Raw genomic sequence first — 20216 nt, forward strand, 5'->3', positions numbered from 1 at the left:
GGTACCCGGACCTCACTCTCTGATTGGGTCTTGTCAGCAGAAGATGTACTTCCCCTGTTGAAGAGTCATGGCATCCTATGGACTTTTGAAGTGCCTTAGAATTCATTGACAAATGGAGTGTTAAATAAGTCTTGGTCCCATGTGTTTAATGTGTTGTATGGAGTATGAAGAATTGGGCCCCTTAGCATTTCTTGAGATGGTAAGTGAAATGTAAGCCAATACATTCCAATCCAGGCACCATACTTCAGGCTTTGCATGGATGGAACTCTCACCAAAGGCAAAAGGAACATGGTGCTTGGGCATAGATGGAAGAGAACAGATTTCCTTATCCAAACTTTGGCCGACTCTGCAGCATTAGATGGTCCATCCCACATGAGAGGTCCCAGAGAGCAGAGGGTTTTGCTCATGAAGGCACTTCCAGCAGTTCATACGGAGAAAGCTCCCTGGGATTTTCTTAGTGGGAAGCTTCCCTGACTACACAGGTACCATCAGGGTCATCAGGATATAAGCACTTTTATTACTTGTTCTTTGCTTTAGAACTTTAGTTTGGGCCCTTCATCATAAGACCTATTTATTGCATTTGTTTCTCTTAAACTGGATTTAGGATTGTGTTTTTCTTTAAATGGCCGTTTGTTTCCCTACATGTATGTATCTTTAGGTTTGACACAAATTTCATCTTCCAAAACAGTAGAATGCTGCATTGGGAAACTGCTTGACTGTCATAGAGATTTTTAGGAAAGATGCATCCTGTCCACAACCTTTCAAGACTCTGACTATTTTGTTGTATTTGGGTTCAGAGCATAGCTGGAAAAACAGCTGTCATGTGTTAGGGAAACTGTGTCGTTTGTGGGCAGTAAGGCACCTGCTCATGAGTGACAAGTTAGTTGTTGGGGAGATTTATAATGTGGATGTAGGGCCCTATTTCTAGAAACCCAGTTGTGAGATGACCCAGATAGTCCACACTGCATGTGGGTCCCAGAACACCACTGGCTATGAAGGTGAGGCTAGTGAGAAGCAAGTCTCCGTACCACAGCACAAGCTTGATTTATTCTCGTTAGGATAAATGAAAAGAAGCAGTAGATTTCCCCAATTTATCAGCCAACATAGTTTTCAGTTATTGATGAAACACGTACAAAAGCAAGCAAAAGGAACTGGAAGTAGGCTTTGTTAAGTCAGTGTGCATGATTTTTTTCCCCTTAAATCATTGCTTAAGGGCTTCTGGCCCCTAGCTCAGGAATCCTGCCCAAAAATGCCAGATGTATTACACAGTCAAGTACTGCAATGTAAACAGTGCTCTGTGCCATGAGGCAGGGTGGTCCATCTCCTATTAAAGAAGAACGAGACATTGAGAGGGAAAGAGAGGTAAGCCCTCTGCAGTGGCACAGTTGTGGTCGTGTTGTTTGTGTTTTTGGCTGCAGAGTCAAGATTTGGAAGTACAAAAACTTAGATGAATTAATACTTTTTACTGGCAAAGAAAAGCAGCTTGAATTGGGATGCCAAAGAGAGCACGATGTGGCTTGGATAATGTTGCTTCATTGGGTCAGATAAGTTTATAAAATGTTGGACCAAATGGGGAGGGGCTGATAGGAACGAAGCTGTTGTTTTCATAGCAGCATCTGTGAGCATCACCCTTTTCATCTGCTGTGAGCTCAATTGAAAGGTGAGTGAAGTAAGGCAGGGAAAGACCAGCTTCTTTCACCCCCCTCTCCCGTGTATAAGAAAGCCTCCTGGCTTGGTGCACCTTCTGTGTGTAAACCTGAGAGGTATCACAAAGCTTCTCTGGTGTTTTGTAGCGCTGGGGGGAGGGGTAGCCCAAGATCTATGTTGCAGAATAAATGGCCTTCCAGTTTGCTCCCAGTTCCTAGATTTCAGTAAAGCAGCTACTAATGATGTTCATTTGGAGGTAAGAAAGTAACTGGACGCTTTGAGCCACCCCTCCAAGTAGAACTTGTTTTACAGTGCTTCGGGCAACCCAAGGAAATTGGAACGCCTAGGCATTAGCTGTACATCCAAATAATCTAATACTAAGCAGTCCTTAGACTTACTAACTTTAGGATGTTTAAACATTAATATGAAGGTATTTTGGGAGTTAGGAGGAAATGGGGTTTCAGTTTGAATTTGGGGAGTTGTTAAAACAACTTGCAACCTGCGATAATATTATCCTGATTTTAGAAATCCATTCTGTAGAGTGATCTGAGAAAATTGCTTTTAGAAACAGGGATGGGAAACAGGCGTTTTGAGATGCAGGAAAATGTAGGCTTCTTGACTCTGGCTCTCCCCCCACCTCCCTCCAGCACTTTTTTTTTTTTCTGTTTTGAACTCTCCCATCTCCCCACCCCCATTCCCTGATTTCCTTTGCTCCTTTAGTGGGGAAACCAGGAAATTTCACAAAATAGACATAAATATCACACAGTGTCTTTTGAAATAAAAGCATTCTAAGAGAATAACAAAAGAATTTTCCCTAGCTGCCTAAGAAATTATTTCTTCTCTTACCTGACTTTTCTCCATGAGGTTCATACATTGTTGCACTAAGTTTAAAAATGATAAATATGATGCCATCATTTTAGGCTGCACATGATCCAGAAAAAAAAAATTGCACATTTAATATGTTGCTTAATTGCAAACAAAGCTTGCAATTTGAGAGAATTGGGATTAGGGCTAAATATCTATTAACTGCTCTTTCTAGAGATTTGGGGAATAGGATGACCCTTTTTTTTTCTGTTTTTTTTTTTTTAAATAGGCTACAGTTTCACATGGCTCCCAAAAGAAATCTCTCTCCCTTTTTGTTTCCCACACCAATTGATTTATCATTTTGCTTGCAAGCAGATCCAGAATGTTAGGGCAAGAACACACTCACTTTTTTCTCGTAACTTTTTTGTTGCGGACCGAAACCAGTTGACTTGAATAAATTTTTCTGAGGCCTGAATGTAGCCAGCAACGTGGAAAAATCTTGCCATTCAGGGCCGTCTGAATGTACATTTCAGCCACACAGTAAGCTGCATTGGTAGGCACTGGACTGCTAAATACAACCATTTTTCGCAGCAGCGAGTTAGACAGGTGATTAGCATAATTAGCACCGAGCAGCTATACATATGGTAATGCTGAGTGTGTAAATGCCAGCTGCGGTGTAAAATTTATGTCAGGGGTCGGCAGGGCTGTGCGAAAGTATTGTGTTCCAGCTGCAGGTCAGGGCCGCCAAAGCTTACCTCCTTTTCTCTTGTTGGTGAATACGCCAAACAGAAGAGAAAGACAGAAATATAACAGATACGGCTTTGATGGAACAGCCCAGTTCTGTGCAAGAAGGACTGTTCTATAAAACACACACATACACACACCCTTGCACACACTTGCAGAAATCCCGTTGCTTTCTCTACAAATCGTGTTTACTTCATGCAGGGTGCACGTAAGCGGCAGCCAGGATGCGGGTTTGGGGAGGTACAAGGACCAAGTGATTTTTCTGGGAGGAAAAGTTTCAGTCACTGAATTTTTACAAGGCGTTAAGAGTTGTTCTGTTTCTTTCCATCCTCTTGCTGACCGCCCCCCCCCCTCCTGCCCACATTGTTTTCCTTCAAATTAAATGGGAACACCCCTACCTCCCCCACCCCCACCCCATGGGATAGGACTGTAATATAAGGTTCCAACAGCAAGACTCTCTTCCCAAATTGCTTGACTGGTTTTAGCAAAGGACTAGAAGTTCCTTTGTGTTGTTTTTCTGAGGCAGCTCTGCTCACCACTTCACTGCCACTATCAGACCCAGGACATCCTTTATAGATAAGAAAAGAATCAGTAGGGCTCTTGCTGGAAAGGAGGACAGTCTTGAATGGTTCACACCCTTGGGAATGCATGATGGAGGAATTTATGGCTGTGACGAGTTCATGCATTTTCTCTGCTGTCCCCTCCCCTTTTTTTCAGTTGGTGGCTATAAGGAGCAGTGGTGGTGACAGAATATAGTTCACACCATGCTGACCTGGTGATGAAACTTCCTCGAGGCACCAGGGGGTCCTTATGCATCAGTCCCTAATCCAGCTAATCCTGATGGCAACAAAATCATGAAAGTGGCCCCCAGGGAGGGTGTGGGAGATAAAGCAGGCCAGCGTGATGTTCCTCAGGGCCCTGGGAGCCTGCCTGTGGAGGTGGGGACTCACATTGTCTTCTCCCCTGTGCGTGCTCAAGTAGGAGGCCAGTGCCAAGAGGCCCAGGCCGGATAATGGCAAGAAGACTGTTGAGAGCAGAGAGGTGATGTCAGCCCCACAGAAGCTCAGAGAAGGGAGCTGGGGTTAATGTTATGCAGCAGCCCGAATGCTGGGGTAGAGAGCCCGCAGCCCGGGCAGGCACTTGGCTTTTGTCGTGGTTGTGTTGTGTTCTGTTTTTATTTTTTGAGTGAAGAATTTAGGAGGCCTTAACTAAGGACTTAAAACTTGATAACAACACTGTCTTTGGTCCCTGGGTTCTGCTTCTTGGTCCAGCTTTGCCTCTGAGCATGCTGCTCTGTGTCGAACCCTCCCAGGCTTGCTCAGCTCCTGCAAAAGGACAGGACTTGAGTTTGCATCTACTTGCTTATAGACTGGAGCACTCAGGTGAATCTTGGTAGCGCCTGGGACAGTTCCCAGTGGGGCAAGTGTGCAGTTAGGGATAGAGCAGATCTCCATCCCGTTCCAGCCTGCCGGAAGCCAGGAACATTCTTGAGTCCACAGGCTGTGGCTTCACTCGGCCTGTCTTTGAGGGGGCGGGGGGGGGGGGGTTGACCGCAGCCCTCATTTGCCACAGCAGCAAGTGACCAAAGAAGAATGGGTCTCCTAACAGATGCAGTGTGATCTTGGGAGCTGCTGGCCCTGGAGAGAATACCAGGTGGGGGGAGCTGTGGCAGGCAGCAGGTCCGGTGTGGGCACAGTGCTGGGCTGACCTGATCATGTCCGACAGGGTGAGCGGGCAGCTCCAGGGAAAGCCATTCAGAGAAGCAGCCTGGGCGGTAACAGATGGCACCACAAACAGCTGGTGTGGGGGCTTGTGGTGGGCACATGCTCAGGCCTGCTACCCCTTCTACCACGTTCCGCCCTCCTCACCACCACCACCCCCCTCAAGCTGTCCCTGGGGAGGTGTGGGGATGTGTCCTGCTCTTGTCTTGTTTTTGTGGTTTTCACTCACTGGGCTCACTTCATGAAGGCAAATTCTCTTTGGGCTATCTGATTCTAGCATTTTCCCATGGCAACACCCAAGGGCACAATCCCACGAGGAGAAAAACAGCCCTGAAGCTTAAGCAGCAGTTGGCTAGTCATGAATAAAAGAGATGGCTGGAAGACTGACTAAAACTCACAGCTCAGGAGTTTTCAGCCAATTGCCCAAATTACGGAATCTTCATTTTTTTCAATTTAGAAAACGAGCTGGTGCTAATAATTTTGCAGTTACACCCTTTGGAGATTTGTAGTTTTTCACCCTCACAATAACTAATCGCAACATTGAAAGAAGGACCTGAAGTAACTAAAGGGGAAGAAAAAAAAATCTCTCTAGAGGCTGTTAGATAATTCATGGGATTAATCAAATGCAAATGCTCCGCTTGCATATACACAGACCCCATTTTCCTAATTGGACTCTGAGTGGGTACTTTTCAGGCTGAAAGGGTCATTTGTTTTGACTGATTGACTTTTTGAGGCTTTGGGGAGAATTAATATCTTATACAGATGACTGCCTGTTCCCAAGGCTCTGTATTGAGGCTGTTCATTCATTTATTCCTCTGACACACTGAGTGTGCGCATGCGCCTGGTGTGCCGAGATAAGTGGGCAGCGGGCGGTGCCTCCCTGAAAGGACTTGGAATTTACTGGGAAAAATACTTCGTTTGGTCCCTCAGATCACCTTTATGTGGATCACAATAAGCTTTTGCTAAAAGTTTTGTGCATGAATGCTGCAGCCGTTTATTAAGCTCTGTGCAAGGGCCATGCTGAAGAATGGTACAAGGTGGGAGAGCATCATGAGGGGAACATCTCTTGTCTACCATGGAATGGAACAGCACTGGCCCAGAGGTATGGACCCCTGGGTGGAATGGTTTCTCACCTGTGCTGGCCCTTCTTCACCTTGGAAAACCATAATGGTTTGATTTAGGGAGGAAAGGATCAGCAGAGCTTGAGCAAGAACTTCTTTGGGGAAGTGATGCTTTTTACCCCAGCTCTTTCAAAGAATTGGTTTAAGCCTCAGATTTCTGGAGAATTTGCAGGTAAAGAGGCCTAAAGCTGTGTACCCTAGTCTCTCTAACCCCCTCCTCCAAATCAGGCCCCTCTGGGGATCCCAAGGAAAATGGGGGGCTGTTACTGCCACCCATGAGGTTCTACTGAAAAAACTATCTCCTCACAGTGGCAGTAAACACTGTGGGAAGCAATGTTGTCCTTTAAGCAACAATGCCAACCGTTGTCCTGTGTAATACTCTGGTGCAGGTGCATTCTAAAAGCTCTAGCTATGAGCTTGACACAGTCTGGTATATGGAATTCAGGACTTCTAAACTCCTATCCTCAACTAGTACTCAGAAGCCACAAGGCTCTCTCCAGGCAGTTGGACTAGGGTTGAGGGTCGGTTCCACCTCCTCTCAGCTGGGGGACCTTGGACAATTGCAGCTACTTTTCCTCTTCTGCAAAATAAGGGTGATGATATATGCCCTGTGATGAATAAGCAACCGAATGAGTGGATGAGTTCAGGGTTTGGGAAATTTCACAACACATTGTTAACACTCACACCAATTTATGAGGTTAGTAGTATCATTTTCATCCCATTTCATAGAGAAGGTTACTGAAGCCCAATTATGTCACAGGGACTCGTCCCAAATCTCAGTGCTGCCTTTCTGGTCCTGGTTCCCACCACCTGACTGTCCAGTCAGCTTGCCCCACCTTGATGAGGGAACAGCACCGCACTGAGCAAAATATTTATAAATAGGTAAAGAATGAGTGGGAAATGGGTTTGCAGATGAAAAACATACACAAATGTAAAAGGCTATTTCGTGTCCCAGGATCCTGAGATAACATTTTTCATGAGTCTTGTTCAAAGAGTTTGATTGTTATTTTATTGTTAAAAGTTATTGCATTTGGAAGAAGGAAAAGAATATAAGAGGACTTTAGAATTTAATGAATATGCATGTTTTGTTTTGTTTGCGTTGAGCTTAATTCAGATCCCTACCAAGTAGCTTTCTTATTTTTCTCTTTTTGTCACATGGAAGTCTTTAATTATATGGGTTCTTTGCAGAAAAATTAAGTAGTAGTGATAACCCTCAAAAAGGGAAATGGGTAAATATTATCCATAAACCACCACACAGCAGTAGTGGCTGTTCACATGGCTGTCAGCATTCATACATCTACATCACAAATACTGGATCGTACGGTTCATTCTGCTCAGTAGTTGGAAATAATTATGCAGTATTTCATGAACAGATTGTTTTTTAAATAGAAAGGACCTTGACCTTGAACATGGGACAGAGAAGGGAGAAAAACCATCTCCCCCAGACTGCACCTGTAACTTCAGTCGCTTGAAATGGGGTCTGTGGGGCTTCCTGCTGATGGAGCATCACGATGATGTGTGATGAGGAAGACTCACAAGAAAAGGAACAGCTTTGGGCTGTCACCCCGTTGTGATTTAGGATAGGCATTTGCTAGGGTAGCAAAAATCAGAGGAGTCCATAAAGTTGCTCTGTCCAGAGAGGTTTCTGTTTCTGGTAGCTTGCTCCAGAGCACCTTGGGTGAATACTGATGTAAGACCATACGAACGCTGAGCAGCTTATGACACAGGTACACCCGAGAAGGAGCTAAGTCTACCGGTGCAACCAAATGAATGACATAATTATGGTCTCACCAAGCTTCAGCCACACTGGCCTCCTTTCTCTTCCTGCAGCAAGCCAGACATGAGGGCTTAACAGTTGCTGGTTCCTCTGCCCAGACACTGTCCCCCCCAGCTCATCAAAGTCAGCTTAAATGTTACTTCCATTTAGGTCTCCCCGGGCTACTCCATTTGAAGGGGGCTTCCCCCTTCCCCACCACCCGGTAACTATCCTGGCATTACCATCTGTGTTTCCTCCAAGGCACTTGTCATCCCATGAGATTATCCTATTGATTTGTTTGTCTACTGCTTGTGTGCTTCACTGGCCAGCAAGCCTTTTGGAGCAGAGAACGCACCGGTCTCACCCCGCATAGCACCCCGCTGTGTAGCACACAGCAGGCACCTTCATATGCTCGCTGGGTGAGTGTTAGGACTCTTTGTCAAGTAAAGCGGATGTCCACGAAACTTTTTAAAAAGTTACCAAATAGTTTTGCAAAAATAATAGATGGAATGTTAAATAAAATATGGCCATGTCGTATGTAAAACCGAATTGAACGCTACTGAAAAGTAGGATACGGCATAGGTGCTGGAGGCCATTCAGGGTTTTTGAACTCCAGTTGCTCAGTCTACCTATGATGAGAGTCTTGTCTTGGTTGAAAATGATTGTCACATTAGCAAAATATTACATTTATCACTAGAGCAAAGAAATGAAGGAAGAAAAAAATATTTTCAGTTCCAGAGACATGATAGACACCTTTATTAAAAAATATACATCTTTAAATATACATTTTAAAACATCTAAAAAGTGACACTATAAAGCCCTTGAGGTACGTTTTTATATCTTGTAGGAAATAGCATCATTTTTGAAAACCCCTGTAATAAAATAATTGCTCGAATGTGAGGTTGGTCTGGAAGATGTAGACAGTTCTTTTCAGGAGCATGAACCTTGCATTTGATCTCTATTTTTGTGTGTACTCGTCTCTTGGATCCTCACCTTATCGGTTATAGTTAGAGGCTATAAAGCAGGAGAGGTGGGAGGGAGTGTCTGTGGTCCCACTCTGTTGATGTTTGTTTTTACCTCATGGTTGAATTCACCTGAAGCTCTAAGCGTCAGGAAAAATAAAGGAAGTAGGACTTTGTAAGCAGAATGAGGGATCGTGTGCTGTGCCAATGCTTCAGGAGCTGGTAGAAATATAAATGATTTATAGGTGTGGGGTATTGATGTCATATAGCCAGGAAAAAGGAAGGAGTTGAGCTTTTTTTCAAAAAGGCTATTTGGAGATCTTGGCATGGCAGTCTGTAGCTTTTCAGAAGTGACCTCTGGACTAATAATTGGCTTTTTAGCCTCAAACAGCCTTTTTATCTCCAGAGAATGTGGATTGAGTCTAATTCAGTTCTCTAGTTAATTGCTTGAAATAATACATTGTGATTCCTGCCAGAAGGAGCCAGACCCTGCCTGCAGGCAGCTTTAGAAGAGCATCCTGAAAAGGCCTAGGACTTCATGTAAATTTATCCTTTGTTGCAAGTTTCCTATGTTTTCCTGTAGTCTTTCTTTAACTTCAAATTGATTGCAGTATCCTGGGCAATTCCCCAGGGCATTTGTCAAAGTTTTCTGCACAAGGAATCTTAATACTTTCTGTAACTGACTGATAATATCCTTCCCTCTGCCCCTCCCCATTTCTCCTTGCCCCTCTCCGCTCCTTCCTCATCCTCCCCCTCCTCTCTCCTCTTGGACACACCCAACAGTATGTTGGGCCTCACCTCACAGTATTCCGCAGTGGCCTTGGCCATCTGCGTGGACCCACACACATGATCCTGCCAGTCTGTGAATCTGGACTAGCTTTCCTAATGAGGGCATTATTTGCTTTTTAGCCGGCCCCCTTGTTTATAAAATATGCCAAGAGAACTAAACAGCCCGCTGTTCCCAGTACTTCCTTACTTGCCCAAACCAAATGTTTATGTCCTTGAATGCTAAACTTGAAGAAAAAGGATTCCTCCTCGTGGGAAAGCTTACCATGATTGCTGAAGGCTCTTTCTACACTGTAGCTGAAGGCCTGTTTTCCAGTAAACATGAAACTTACCAGTGACTTTAGGAACTCTTCAGACTCACTGTTCAGACTCATCAGCTGGCCTTGGAGTGTGTGTGTGTGTGTAAGGAGGGGGAGAAGGGTAAGGGGTGCTGCTTGCTCTAGGATTGTCTCTCTCCTGCCCTCCCGGGCCCTTCTGGAACAGCCCCTTCCCTGTGACCATATTGGATCAAAGCATGCTCTCCAGAGCACTCCCAACTGCATCCCCCCACACCTACCCTGTTGGGAAGTGACACTCCCTCCCTCCCCCTGCCCCCCATACCTCCCAGCCAGGTCCAGCATTCTGAGCTTGGCTTATTCTAAAGCCATAGTTGAAATATAACCTAAGACCTGAGAAAGAAAACAAAAAGCGTACCTTGTTGCCCTCACCTGTAGCATGCCCCACTGTGGCCAGCCTCCTGGAGAGCCCGGTGCTACTGGGGCAAGGCTTCTGGGCTTGCAGCAGGTTCAGGATCCCTGGGGAGCTTCTGGAACACAGGCTGCCTGCTCACAGGCAACTCAGAACCTGGTACCTTTGTTTCCGGATGCTGACCAGGTGAGTCTGATAGAGCCAGGATCCAGAGACTGGCTGTCCTGGCCACAGCTGAGACATTTGGTTCCTCTCAAGTACATCTGATGTAAATCACATTATTTATCTTCTCCTGGCAAGTTTTCTGCCGAGCACACATTTGCCACCTTTCTTTGTTTCTTTTTCAACAGGGAGAAACATTTCCTTGTTACCTTTACTAGATTATTTAGGAGAAGAGTGTAAATTGAAGCCATTTATCTTGAAATGTGCTGCCCCTTCACATTGTTTACACAAGTGAAAGAAATTGTAACAGGGGAATTTGGTCTGGTCTGCAAGGAAAAGGTGTCTCATGTTTTCCTTCCCCTTCCCCCTTTATACATATGGCACATTAGTTAGAAGGTGCACAAAGCACGTATGCATTAGGTTTGCATATGCAACAGACAGGACAGTTGTTCATGGCCTTAGTATTTTTTCCGTGTTTTTTTTTTTTTAATTGGTGAAATGAACATTGCCAGTAATAATAAAGTGAACGTTATCCCCCAAACATCAGCCCTGTATTTTCATGACCAGAGATAATTTATCCTGTATCCTGTACCTCTTAGTGAGATAACAGAACATGAATTCACAGGGATATTTCTGTTCTAATTGAAACCTGTACATGTTTGTCAGTTGGCGGACGAGTAAGTCGCGAATTAAACTATACTCGCCAGAAGATTGGAGAGGAGGCTATGTTTAATCCTCAGCTCATGATTCAGACCCCGAAAGAAGAAGGTGCTAACGTCCTGACCACAGAAGCTCTCCGACAACACCTGGACTCCGCCCTCCAGGCCAGCAGAGTCCATGTATATATGTACAACAGGTAAGGTGGCGGGAAGAAGTGGCTGGTTTTACTAAATAAGGTTGTGCTGGAAATATGCTTCCAGTGTTCAAGTAGTTTTCTGATAAGTGGGATTTTCTTAAATCTTGAATTTCATTTCTAGAGTTTGGTAACAGATCAAATACGTTATAATGTATTTTCACTAAGTATCTTGGCACTATATACCCAAATGAGTATGAGTTTTCAAGCAGCCATTTGGGTGGCTATACAGCCATTCTGAGGATCTTTCCTGCTTAAGATATTTTTGGAGCAGTTACATTTTGAATTGCCTTTAGTCAAAAAGACAGAAAAGAGGGGCATCTGGGTGGGGCTCAGTTGGTTAAGCGCCCGACTTCGGCTCAGGTCATGATCTCGTGGTTCGTGGGTTCAAGCCCTGCATCAGGCTCTATGCTGACAGCTCAGAGCCTGGAGCCTGCTTCGGATTCTGTCTCCCTCTCTCTCTGCCCCTATCCCACTCACGCTCTCTCTCTCAAAAATAAATAAACATGAATAAAAATTGAAAGGAATGAGAAAAATGAAAGACTTTACGTATGGTTACTTTGTATTCACTACAGATATTGACAGCATGTGTCACAAAGCATATAGCGGTTGAGTCACTATGGTGAATTCTTACTGATGGGTAGGCAGATATGGTGGAATTATAATACAGCCTCACAAAATATTTCCCTTTAGCTTCAAAACTAACTTAACAGTGCTGTGGATATAATAAAAGCATATGAAGAGTTCTGGAACAAAATTGACAGTCCTTCTTCTCTATTTAAACAGTGCGTTATTCAGGGCAGGGACCACATCGTGTCCATTCTTCCACCCCCAGCATTTAGATCAGAATTTGTTGATTGACTAACTGCCTGGATTGATACATTTGAACTGGATCTTCTCCCTGAACTATTGGGATGACTGTCACTAAACCCTGTTTTCAGGGGACTGCTTACTCAGTTGGCATTTGCCTAACCCCAACCTGTCCCTCACCTCTTAACTGACTGGTTGATGACACAGTTTTTCACAGGGGAGGTGAGGAAGTGCCACTGTACACCTATTCAGAGGCCAGGGAGAGTGAAGGGAGAAAATAAAAGGAAAATCTGTACTTGTCCCTGCTACGGTAACCTCCACTCCCCATGGTCTTCACTGGATTGTCTCTAAGACCCATCTAGCTAGAGGCAGCACCCTAAGGTCCAGCATGAGTCACATATCTTTGACATGCTCTTGTTTCCTCATCTGTAAAGTCAGTTACTGATCAAGTGTGGTCTATTATCCTCAGGAGGTTCTGAGAACGAGATATATAATGTATGAAAAGGAGGTATTCTAGCACTCTTGTCAAGCAAACTTGGCTAGTGAGCACATCCCCAATCTTATCAGCACATCCCTCCCATTCTGCAGTGGAAGCAACTCCCCAGGGCAGTTTTGCAGAACTTTCAAGTAGAGGCCCTGCTGGGAATTTGGAAATAAATAAGTTCCAGGGCCACTGAAAGCATGCTGTGACCCATTCTTAACACAATGGGACCCTACCTTGAAGGACTTGTCACTTAGACACTTAAGGAGATGTGAGTGTCTGTACAATGAAATTATATTCTTAATCTGAGATGGAACCAGAGAACTTTTATGTGTTGGAATGAGCTTTAAAGAACACCTAGTTAAACCCATCTCATTTTTTAGACAAGAAAACCAGGAATTAGATTAACTGGACCATTTGTCCAAGTTCATACAATTTTTAAACACTAGAGACAGTTTTCAAACCCTTCCTTCTGGCTCCAAGCCCAGGGGCTTTTTTAAGGCACAGCCATGACGTCTCAAGCAAGTGTAAATGAGTTCACTGATCAAGTGATATTGACAACCTACTCAGGCTAGATGGTCTGTGTTGATGCTATGTGGAGTTCAATATAAACATACACATAGATACATGAGTAGGTGGGTGGGTGGATGGGTGGGTGAGTGGATGGAAGGATGGATGGATAACTTGGGCCCTGCATTAGGAGCTGATGGTCTAGCTAGAAAGAGGAAAGTATCACACCATAGATGGGCATGTACGAAGCCAAACACAGATACTCCCAAGTCCAGGTGCTCCATTTATCAAACAGATCAGACCAGCAGTATTCTGTGGTTCATGAGAAAGGGGTCATTTTCAATAGCCCTGGGCAAAAAAAAAAAAAAAAAGCCTAGTGGGAAGGTGTGGCATTTCAGTGAGGACCCTGAGGGATAGATGCGAAGGTTCCACAGGGAAGAGGGCTAAGTCCAGAACATTCCTTTGGGTGACCAATAAAAAAAAAGAAAAAGGAGATGAATAAATAAATTAGAGCAATTTAGAGAGACTCAAAAAAATTTTTTTCTCTTGGATTTCCCATCCCTATACTTTCCAAATTTCTTCTTTTTTCAAGTTAAATTCCCTGATACACTTGGAAAGGCATGTGCTTATAGAGCATTTTTCTAGAGATGTCAGAGTTCTTTAGTATTCTATAGATAGATGATAGATAATAGAGATAATTGGTGATCAGTATATTTAATAACATTTCTATAGAATAAGAATAAAAAACTGTAAAGTAGGAAATCTGTCTACCTGGCAATGCTGTTTACAGCCGTCATGGTTCAGAGCAGAATTCGTTTGGAACACTGTCTGTTAATAAGGACGTTAACTGCCAGTAAAAATGAGTCAGTTACGTTTTCCCACCTAAATATATGTTAATACATTATAAACCTTACTAATTAGTCTCCACGTATTTTGAATTTGTGATAATTCAACTGAATTATCTGCCCTGAAGTTGTTCAGTGTATGTAGAAAAGCAGATAATGGCGTAAACAAGATTATTGGGAGAACACTTAAGAAAACAGGACTTTTCAAGTACTTTGGTAGCATTCATTTACATAAACACCCACATGTTAATTACAATTGAGTATTATCTATTCATTAAATTAAGCTTGTTGAGTCTTTACTTGCCAAAAGTTGTGTTCGTTTTGACAGATACCTAAAAGTGATCAAAATTGCAGTTCTTTCTATATGTTCTGTTGTCCTGATTTTGCATGGATTTCCATACTTTATTACAGTGAGAAATGTTTGTCTCTCCTTTCTATTTTAACAGGCAGTGGAAATTGGAACATTTGTGTTACAAATCTGGAGAACTTATCACAGAAACAGGTTACATGGATCAGGTATATTTTCTTTTTTTGCATACAATTCTCAAAAATTCCTCAATGCTATGCATTAGCCTAATGTGTGGCCTATTTTTGTTTTTTTTTTTTTTTAACTTTGACAGATAATAGAATATCTTTACCCTTGTTTAATTATTACACCTTTGGATTGCTTCTGGGAAGGGGCAAAGTTACAATCTGGGACAGCGTACCTACTGTAAGTATGTGATATCATTTTCTGATGTCTGATTTCTGAATTTTAGAAGGTTTCTGTGATGTTACTTCATCATTGTTTATTCTGTTTCAGTTTTGAACAAGAAATAAAAACATTGAGATTCCATGGGCATGTTTTGAGTGAATAGTTGGGGGAGAGGGGACTTTAGCAGAATGTTTTTCCTCTTTTCAAAAAAAAAAAAAGTTCTGAAGACATCATTAAATTTCATTCACTTTTACCAACCTATTTATATGCAAATAAAATGCAAATTATTTCAGAGTATGTATGATTTTTAACTCTTTAATAAGATATTTGCAGTTTTGCTGACCAAGCCCTTCCATAGGTTTAGTTTATTTTTTAAGCAGAGAATTTATTAGTGCGTGCATGTCAGAATTAAACATATTGAGTTAAAGTTCAAGATCTTCCTGTGAAGTAAAATACTAACCTTTCTTTGGATCACATTAATGGCATTTAAGGGGGAAATCCGCTATCTTTGAAGGCCGTGGCAGGGGATGCTTCACAGTTTAGCAGTTGGATATTATACATACCACGTCATTTAAGGAATAATTGTTAATCAGTGTAGACATTTTCAGTTAATTATGCAAGAGTTCGTGCTTGGGTTATTGTTTCTGTCCTAGCTTGCACATATCTGCAAAAGCAATTTGCAGTGGCCATACCCTGACCTTCAGTGTACAGTTTTAGATGGGAAATAAGGGGTTTTGTGTTTTCTGGTTGGGAGATTCTGAATAATGACTTCAGCCTGGTTAAGCAGCTACAGTGTGGTTTGAACCACATAACAGGCAGCCAAAAGCCTTTCTGGTCTGTCAACAGCACAAATTCAAAAGTGAGTGTGGGGGGAAGTGGCCTTGATGGTGGTGATGGCAGAGGCAGCGGGGGGCTTTCGGGGTCGACTGCCAGGCTGTCAGAGAGAGCTCATAAGTATGGGATTATTAAAGGTAATGGAGATCAAATATTTTGATTGATGACATTTACAAAGCATTTATTAGGCTGGCAAGTGCTAATTTGACATTGTGATTCCTTCTCCCACCCACCCCCACCCCCCCTAATTTTGGATCTCAGTCTTTTGCTAGAAAGTGCCCTTTGGCTAATTCTGAAGTAGGTATTAAATATGACATATCAGCCAGTAAAGATTCTTTGATGGCTTCATTAATTTACAAGCTCTCTGCTTGGCATTTTTGTTCATGAATTACTTTCCTGACTCAGGTTTGCATACAGATACACTGGAAAGGGGCATTTATTTTGTATGCCAGGGTCCCAGAATTGCAGCACAACCAGAAAGCCTCATGCAATCCAGACACAATATATACAATATACGCCGTCTTGGAGGCTTGGAAAAGAGGCTTGGAAGCCTCCTTTCATGGTCTCGCCTCCTAATTTCTTTCACAGAGGTAAGCCTCCTTTGCAGTGGACAAACTTTGACCCTTTGGAATTCCTAGAAGAGTTAAAGAAAATAAACTATCAAGTGGACAGCTGGGAGGAAATGCTGAATAAGGCCCAAGTTGGTCATGGTTACATGGACCGGCCCTGCCTCAACCCGGCTGATCCAGACTGCCCTGCCACAGCTCCCAACAAAAATGCAACCAAAGTGAGTACAGTCCTCGATTCTTCCCTGAAAGAGAAAAACTTGATGTCTTTCCCCCATTTGGAGTTCTATTATTTTCATTTTTAAGATTTGATTCTCAACGACTTTTTTTGTCTATGGAGCTAAGTTTGTTTATAGAGCTAAATTTTGCTGTAAGATTTGCCATACGCCTCTCATTAGCCTTGTTATTAATGTTCTCTCTGAAACAAACAAGCCCTTAAAGCACTGGATTTTAACAAGGCATGTGACCTGCCTACTGATTCCCATAATTATGTGGCTGTCTTTTTATTTTAGCCTCTTGATGTGGCCCTTGTTTTGAACGGTGGATGTCATGGATTATCCAGAAAGTATATGCACTGGCAGGAGGAACTGATTGTGGGTGGCACAGTCAAGAATAGCACTGGGAAGCTTGTCAGGTAATCCAACATATGGAGGAAAAATCCAAGCCGTCTATTTTTTGTCCTTTCCTCAGAAACCACTTCCCTTCTGACATCTGCAAGTGTATTTGCATTAATACCTAACTGTTATCCTAGCTAGCCGCCTGGTGTAATAGAATCTTAGGAAATATTACTGGACCAGACCAGCTTGAAAGAACACCTTGTGGGGAATTTTTCAAGAGGAGATTTGTTGTTTTCATTGAGACTCTAGTTAGTGACTACAGGTTTTTAGAAGACCTGTCAGGTAGAAGATCAGGACAAGTGTAAAGTGGGCAGAAAACATTGGTCGTAGCCAGTGGGGTGAAATGCTGTGACAGCTAAACAAGAATGATCCTCTGTGCACTCGCGGACTCTGCTCCGGCAAGCGTCAGGCTCTCCGTCTGAGATCTGTCCCTTGGGAGAGCCGTCGTCTGGGATTTCTGCACAGGCAAGCATGCAGCGCTGAGCCCAGCATATCTGGTCAAGCTATCTACTCCCCGACCCTTCCTGTTTCACTGAATAGAAACTGAGAAAGGAAATTGCCTATTAATTTAATTTCGGGGTATATCTGTAAAAGGTTCGTAAGGTTACACCTTTAATATGGTACATCAATCTATTAAATAAAACAACCATCAGGCCCTGTTTAATGGAAACATGTGCTCACATAGAAGGAGAGAATGGCCACAAGTGAGTTGGGGGTGCTTGTTTGTGATTCTAAGCTGTGAGAACTACTTCCTGGAAATGCTGATGTTGTGTCTTTACCACCCATCACAGTGCCCATGCCCTGCAGACCATGTTTCAGTTAATGACTCCCAAGCAAATGTACGAACACTTCAAGGGGTACGAGTATGTGTCACACATCAACTGGAACGAGGACAAGGCAGCAGCCATCCTGGAGGCTTGGCAGAGGACGTACGTGGAGGTAAATCGCCAGCATTCCGACGCCTACCTTTGAATCTGGGTACAAACCCCTTAGTTACTAAATACTTCATTGTAGCAATGTTTTAAAAGATTTTTTTTTCATTAGAATTTATTTTTAAAGCAAATTGTCATTTTGGGTACTTGGTGGGATGGAAACTTTTCTTCCTTTCCTAGATAGACATTGAAAATCTTAATGTCTGGGTGATGCTAATTCTAATTGGGATGCCTGAAATATTCTGAGTAACCAGTTGTGAACTCCAGAACTAAGGCATAACAGTGTTTAAAACAACAACAACAACAACACTTGGTTAGCAAGAAAAGGTGTCTGGAAAACATTAGCAAGGCATAGAATCTATTCACAGCTGCAGTCCCCTTGGTTAGGTCATATGACAGGAGCTGGCCTTTGTTTCCCAAGCAGTGACCTCTGCTGAGCTGCATGTGACCTTTTAAAAATGGCCAGCAAACAAAGTGGGGAGGAGTCACCACAGGAATAAGTTGTTTTAGATTAGTGGGGAGCCGAGGGGACCCACAGATCAGTTGTACAGTGGCAGAGAGGTGAATAGGTGGAGTAAATAAAGCTTGGAGTGGGCTTCAAGGATTCTGGCTCACCGCAGCACCAGATTCTCACCTGATTAGTAATGGCCTTCATTGTTCCAGGCCCAGGGTCATTTCATGTTAGTCCAAGTTCAAACCTGGATCATGTAGAACTCTTTAATGCATCAGAAAAAAGTGAGGGTTGAGTGGAGGGGGCATGTCCCCCAAGATCTGTGCTGTCAAAGCCCATTGAAGCTTTAATTCCATGTCGGACTTTATCCTTATGTTGTGACCACAGGTAGTTCATCAAAGTGTCGCCCCAAACTCCACACAGAAGGTGCTTTCCTTTACCACGACGACCCTGGACGACATCCTCAAGTCCTTCTCTGATGTCAGTGTCATCCGAGTGGCCAGTGGCTACTTACTGATGGTAACAGTCAATTCAGTTCTCCTGGGGGATGGGGCGGTTGGTTTGGTTTTTAGTTTTTATCTTTCCATGACCGCTCCTGCTTTTTAACTGCTCTTAACACACACGTGCATCCAAGACAGAGAGAGCTCTGCTTCATAACGGTTTCAAAAGTGGTCGTGTAAAGCGTTTTCTCCCATTTGTAGTTTGCCCATCTCTGACTCATATCATTTCATGTGATGTCTGTAATGTAAATTTTTTGTTGTTGTTGGATTCAATAAGTTCTACTTTTTGATTTGGGGTGATGGGTGGGGGAAAACATTAGAATCCTTACACATTCTAATGTTTGGCTTTTGTTTTGTGTCTCCCCCCACCGCCCCCCATCCCCCCTTGTTCCTTCACCTGCCCCCCACCCTGTGGTTCTGCTCGCAGCTTGCCTATGCCTGTTTAACCATGCTGCGCTGGGACTGCTCCAAGTCCCAGGGTGCCGTGGGGCTGGCTGGCGTCCTGTTGGTTGCACTGTCAGTGGCTGCAGGATTGGGCCTGTGCTCATTGATCGGGATTTCCTTTAACGCTGCAACAACTCAGGTACTAAAGGAGACATCCATCCACTATTTATTGACAAACACTCCTCCCCAGGCTTAGCCCTGCGGCCTCCTATGTGTCCCTGTCACCTAAAGAGTCTTCCGTCCTTTGCCACCAAGATGCCACACTTCGGGGGAGGGGGCTGCTGCCTCAAAGTGGAGCTCTTGGCCGGGGGGGGGGGGGGGGGGGGAGGGTCTGAGTGGGCTTGTTGCTTGGTTGAGGCACTTCACTTATCAGTGAAATTAAGACCATTTATTAGAGCCATGGTTCCCAAACTTAGGTGTTTGCTAGAGTCACCTGGAGGGCTTGGACAACTCAGACTGCCCGGCTCCACCCCCAGAGTTTCCAGTCATCACTTCTCAGTGATGCCGGTCCAGGGCTCATGCTCTGAGATCTGCTGCTTTCCATGAGTCAGATTCTTTCTCATTTATTAATTTTAAAAAATATAACGGAGCTTAGAAATAGAAATGCACAAGATCTCCTGTGCGCTAAAACAGCTCGATCTGGGGGATTTAAGCCTCAGAGAAAACTAGATTCAATGGTGTGAGCTGTCCTTTGGGGAACTTGGTGGGGGGGGTGCTCTGGGGGTAATGTTTTCAAGGGCTCGGGAGTGGTCAGAATTGGACTTCACACATCTAATCTGCTGCCCTTTGTTTTTGCCGCAGGTTTTGCCATTTCTTGCTCTTGGTGTTGGTGTGGATGATGTTTTCCTTCTGGCACATGCATTTAGTGAAACAGGACAGAATAAAAGAATCCCTTTTGAGGTAATAGAAAAGAAAAAGAAGAAAGCTTTGGGGACAGCCAAACTCCCCTCTGTTCTTGAGTTTTTGTCCTCTAATTTTCTGTAATCTGGCCCAATAAATATTTCAGTCCCAAGTCAGTGACGTGGTACTGGCTCTAAATAAGTAAAAGAAATTAGAAGAATCTCAGAACACTTATTCTAAGGCCCAAATTTGCTTTTCTGTTTTGTGTGTGTGTGTGTGTGTGTGTGTGTGTGTGTGTGTGTGTGTGTCTCACTTTGTCCCCATCACACCCTCCCCCACACCTTTTTTTTTTTTCAAGTGTATTTATTTTGAGAGAGAGCAATCGAGGGAGGGGCAGAGGGAGAGAAAGAGAGAAAGAATCCCAAGCAGGCTCCACACCTTCAGCACAC

At 43.7% G+C, this 20216-nt stretch overlaps 1 protein-coding gene across 3 annotated transcripts in view; it reads left to right on the plus strand.

Annotated features, from left to right (window-relative positions):
* PTCH1 (patched 1) overlaps positions 1–20216 on the plus strand; it is a 72732-nt gene that overhangs the window by 18155 nt on the left and 34361 nt on the right. For all 3 annotated transcript variants that reach the window (XM_047830096.1, XM_047830095.1, XM_047830097.1), the window contains exons 3-11: positions 11057–11246; positions 14336–14405; positions 14510–14601; positions 16006–16204; positions 16496–16617; positions 17392–17539; positions 18371–18502; positions 18911–19066; positions 19729–19827. In XM_047830096.1, coding sequence (XP_047686052.1) covers positions 11057–11246; positions 14336–14405; positions 14510–14601; positions 16006–16204; positions 16496–16617; positions 17392–17539; positions 18371–18502; positions 18911–19066; positions 19729–19827 — 1208 coding nt within the window. The remainder of the gene's footprint in view (positions 1–11056; positions 11247–14335; positions 14406–14509; positions 14602–16005; positions 16205–16495; positions 16618–17391; positions 17540–18370; positions 18503–18910; positions 19067–19728; positions 19828–20216) is intronic.

The sequence above is a fragment of the Prionailurus viverrinus genome, chromosome D4 (assembly GCF_022837055.1).
Source record: "Prionailurus viverrinus isolate Anna chromosome D4, UM_Priviv_1.0, whole genome shotgun sequence".
NCBI lineage: Eukaryota > Metazoa > Chordata > Mammalia > Carnivora > Felidae > Prionailurus > Prionailurus viverrinus.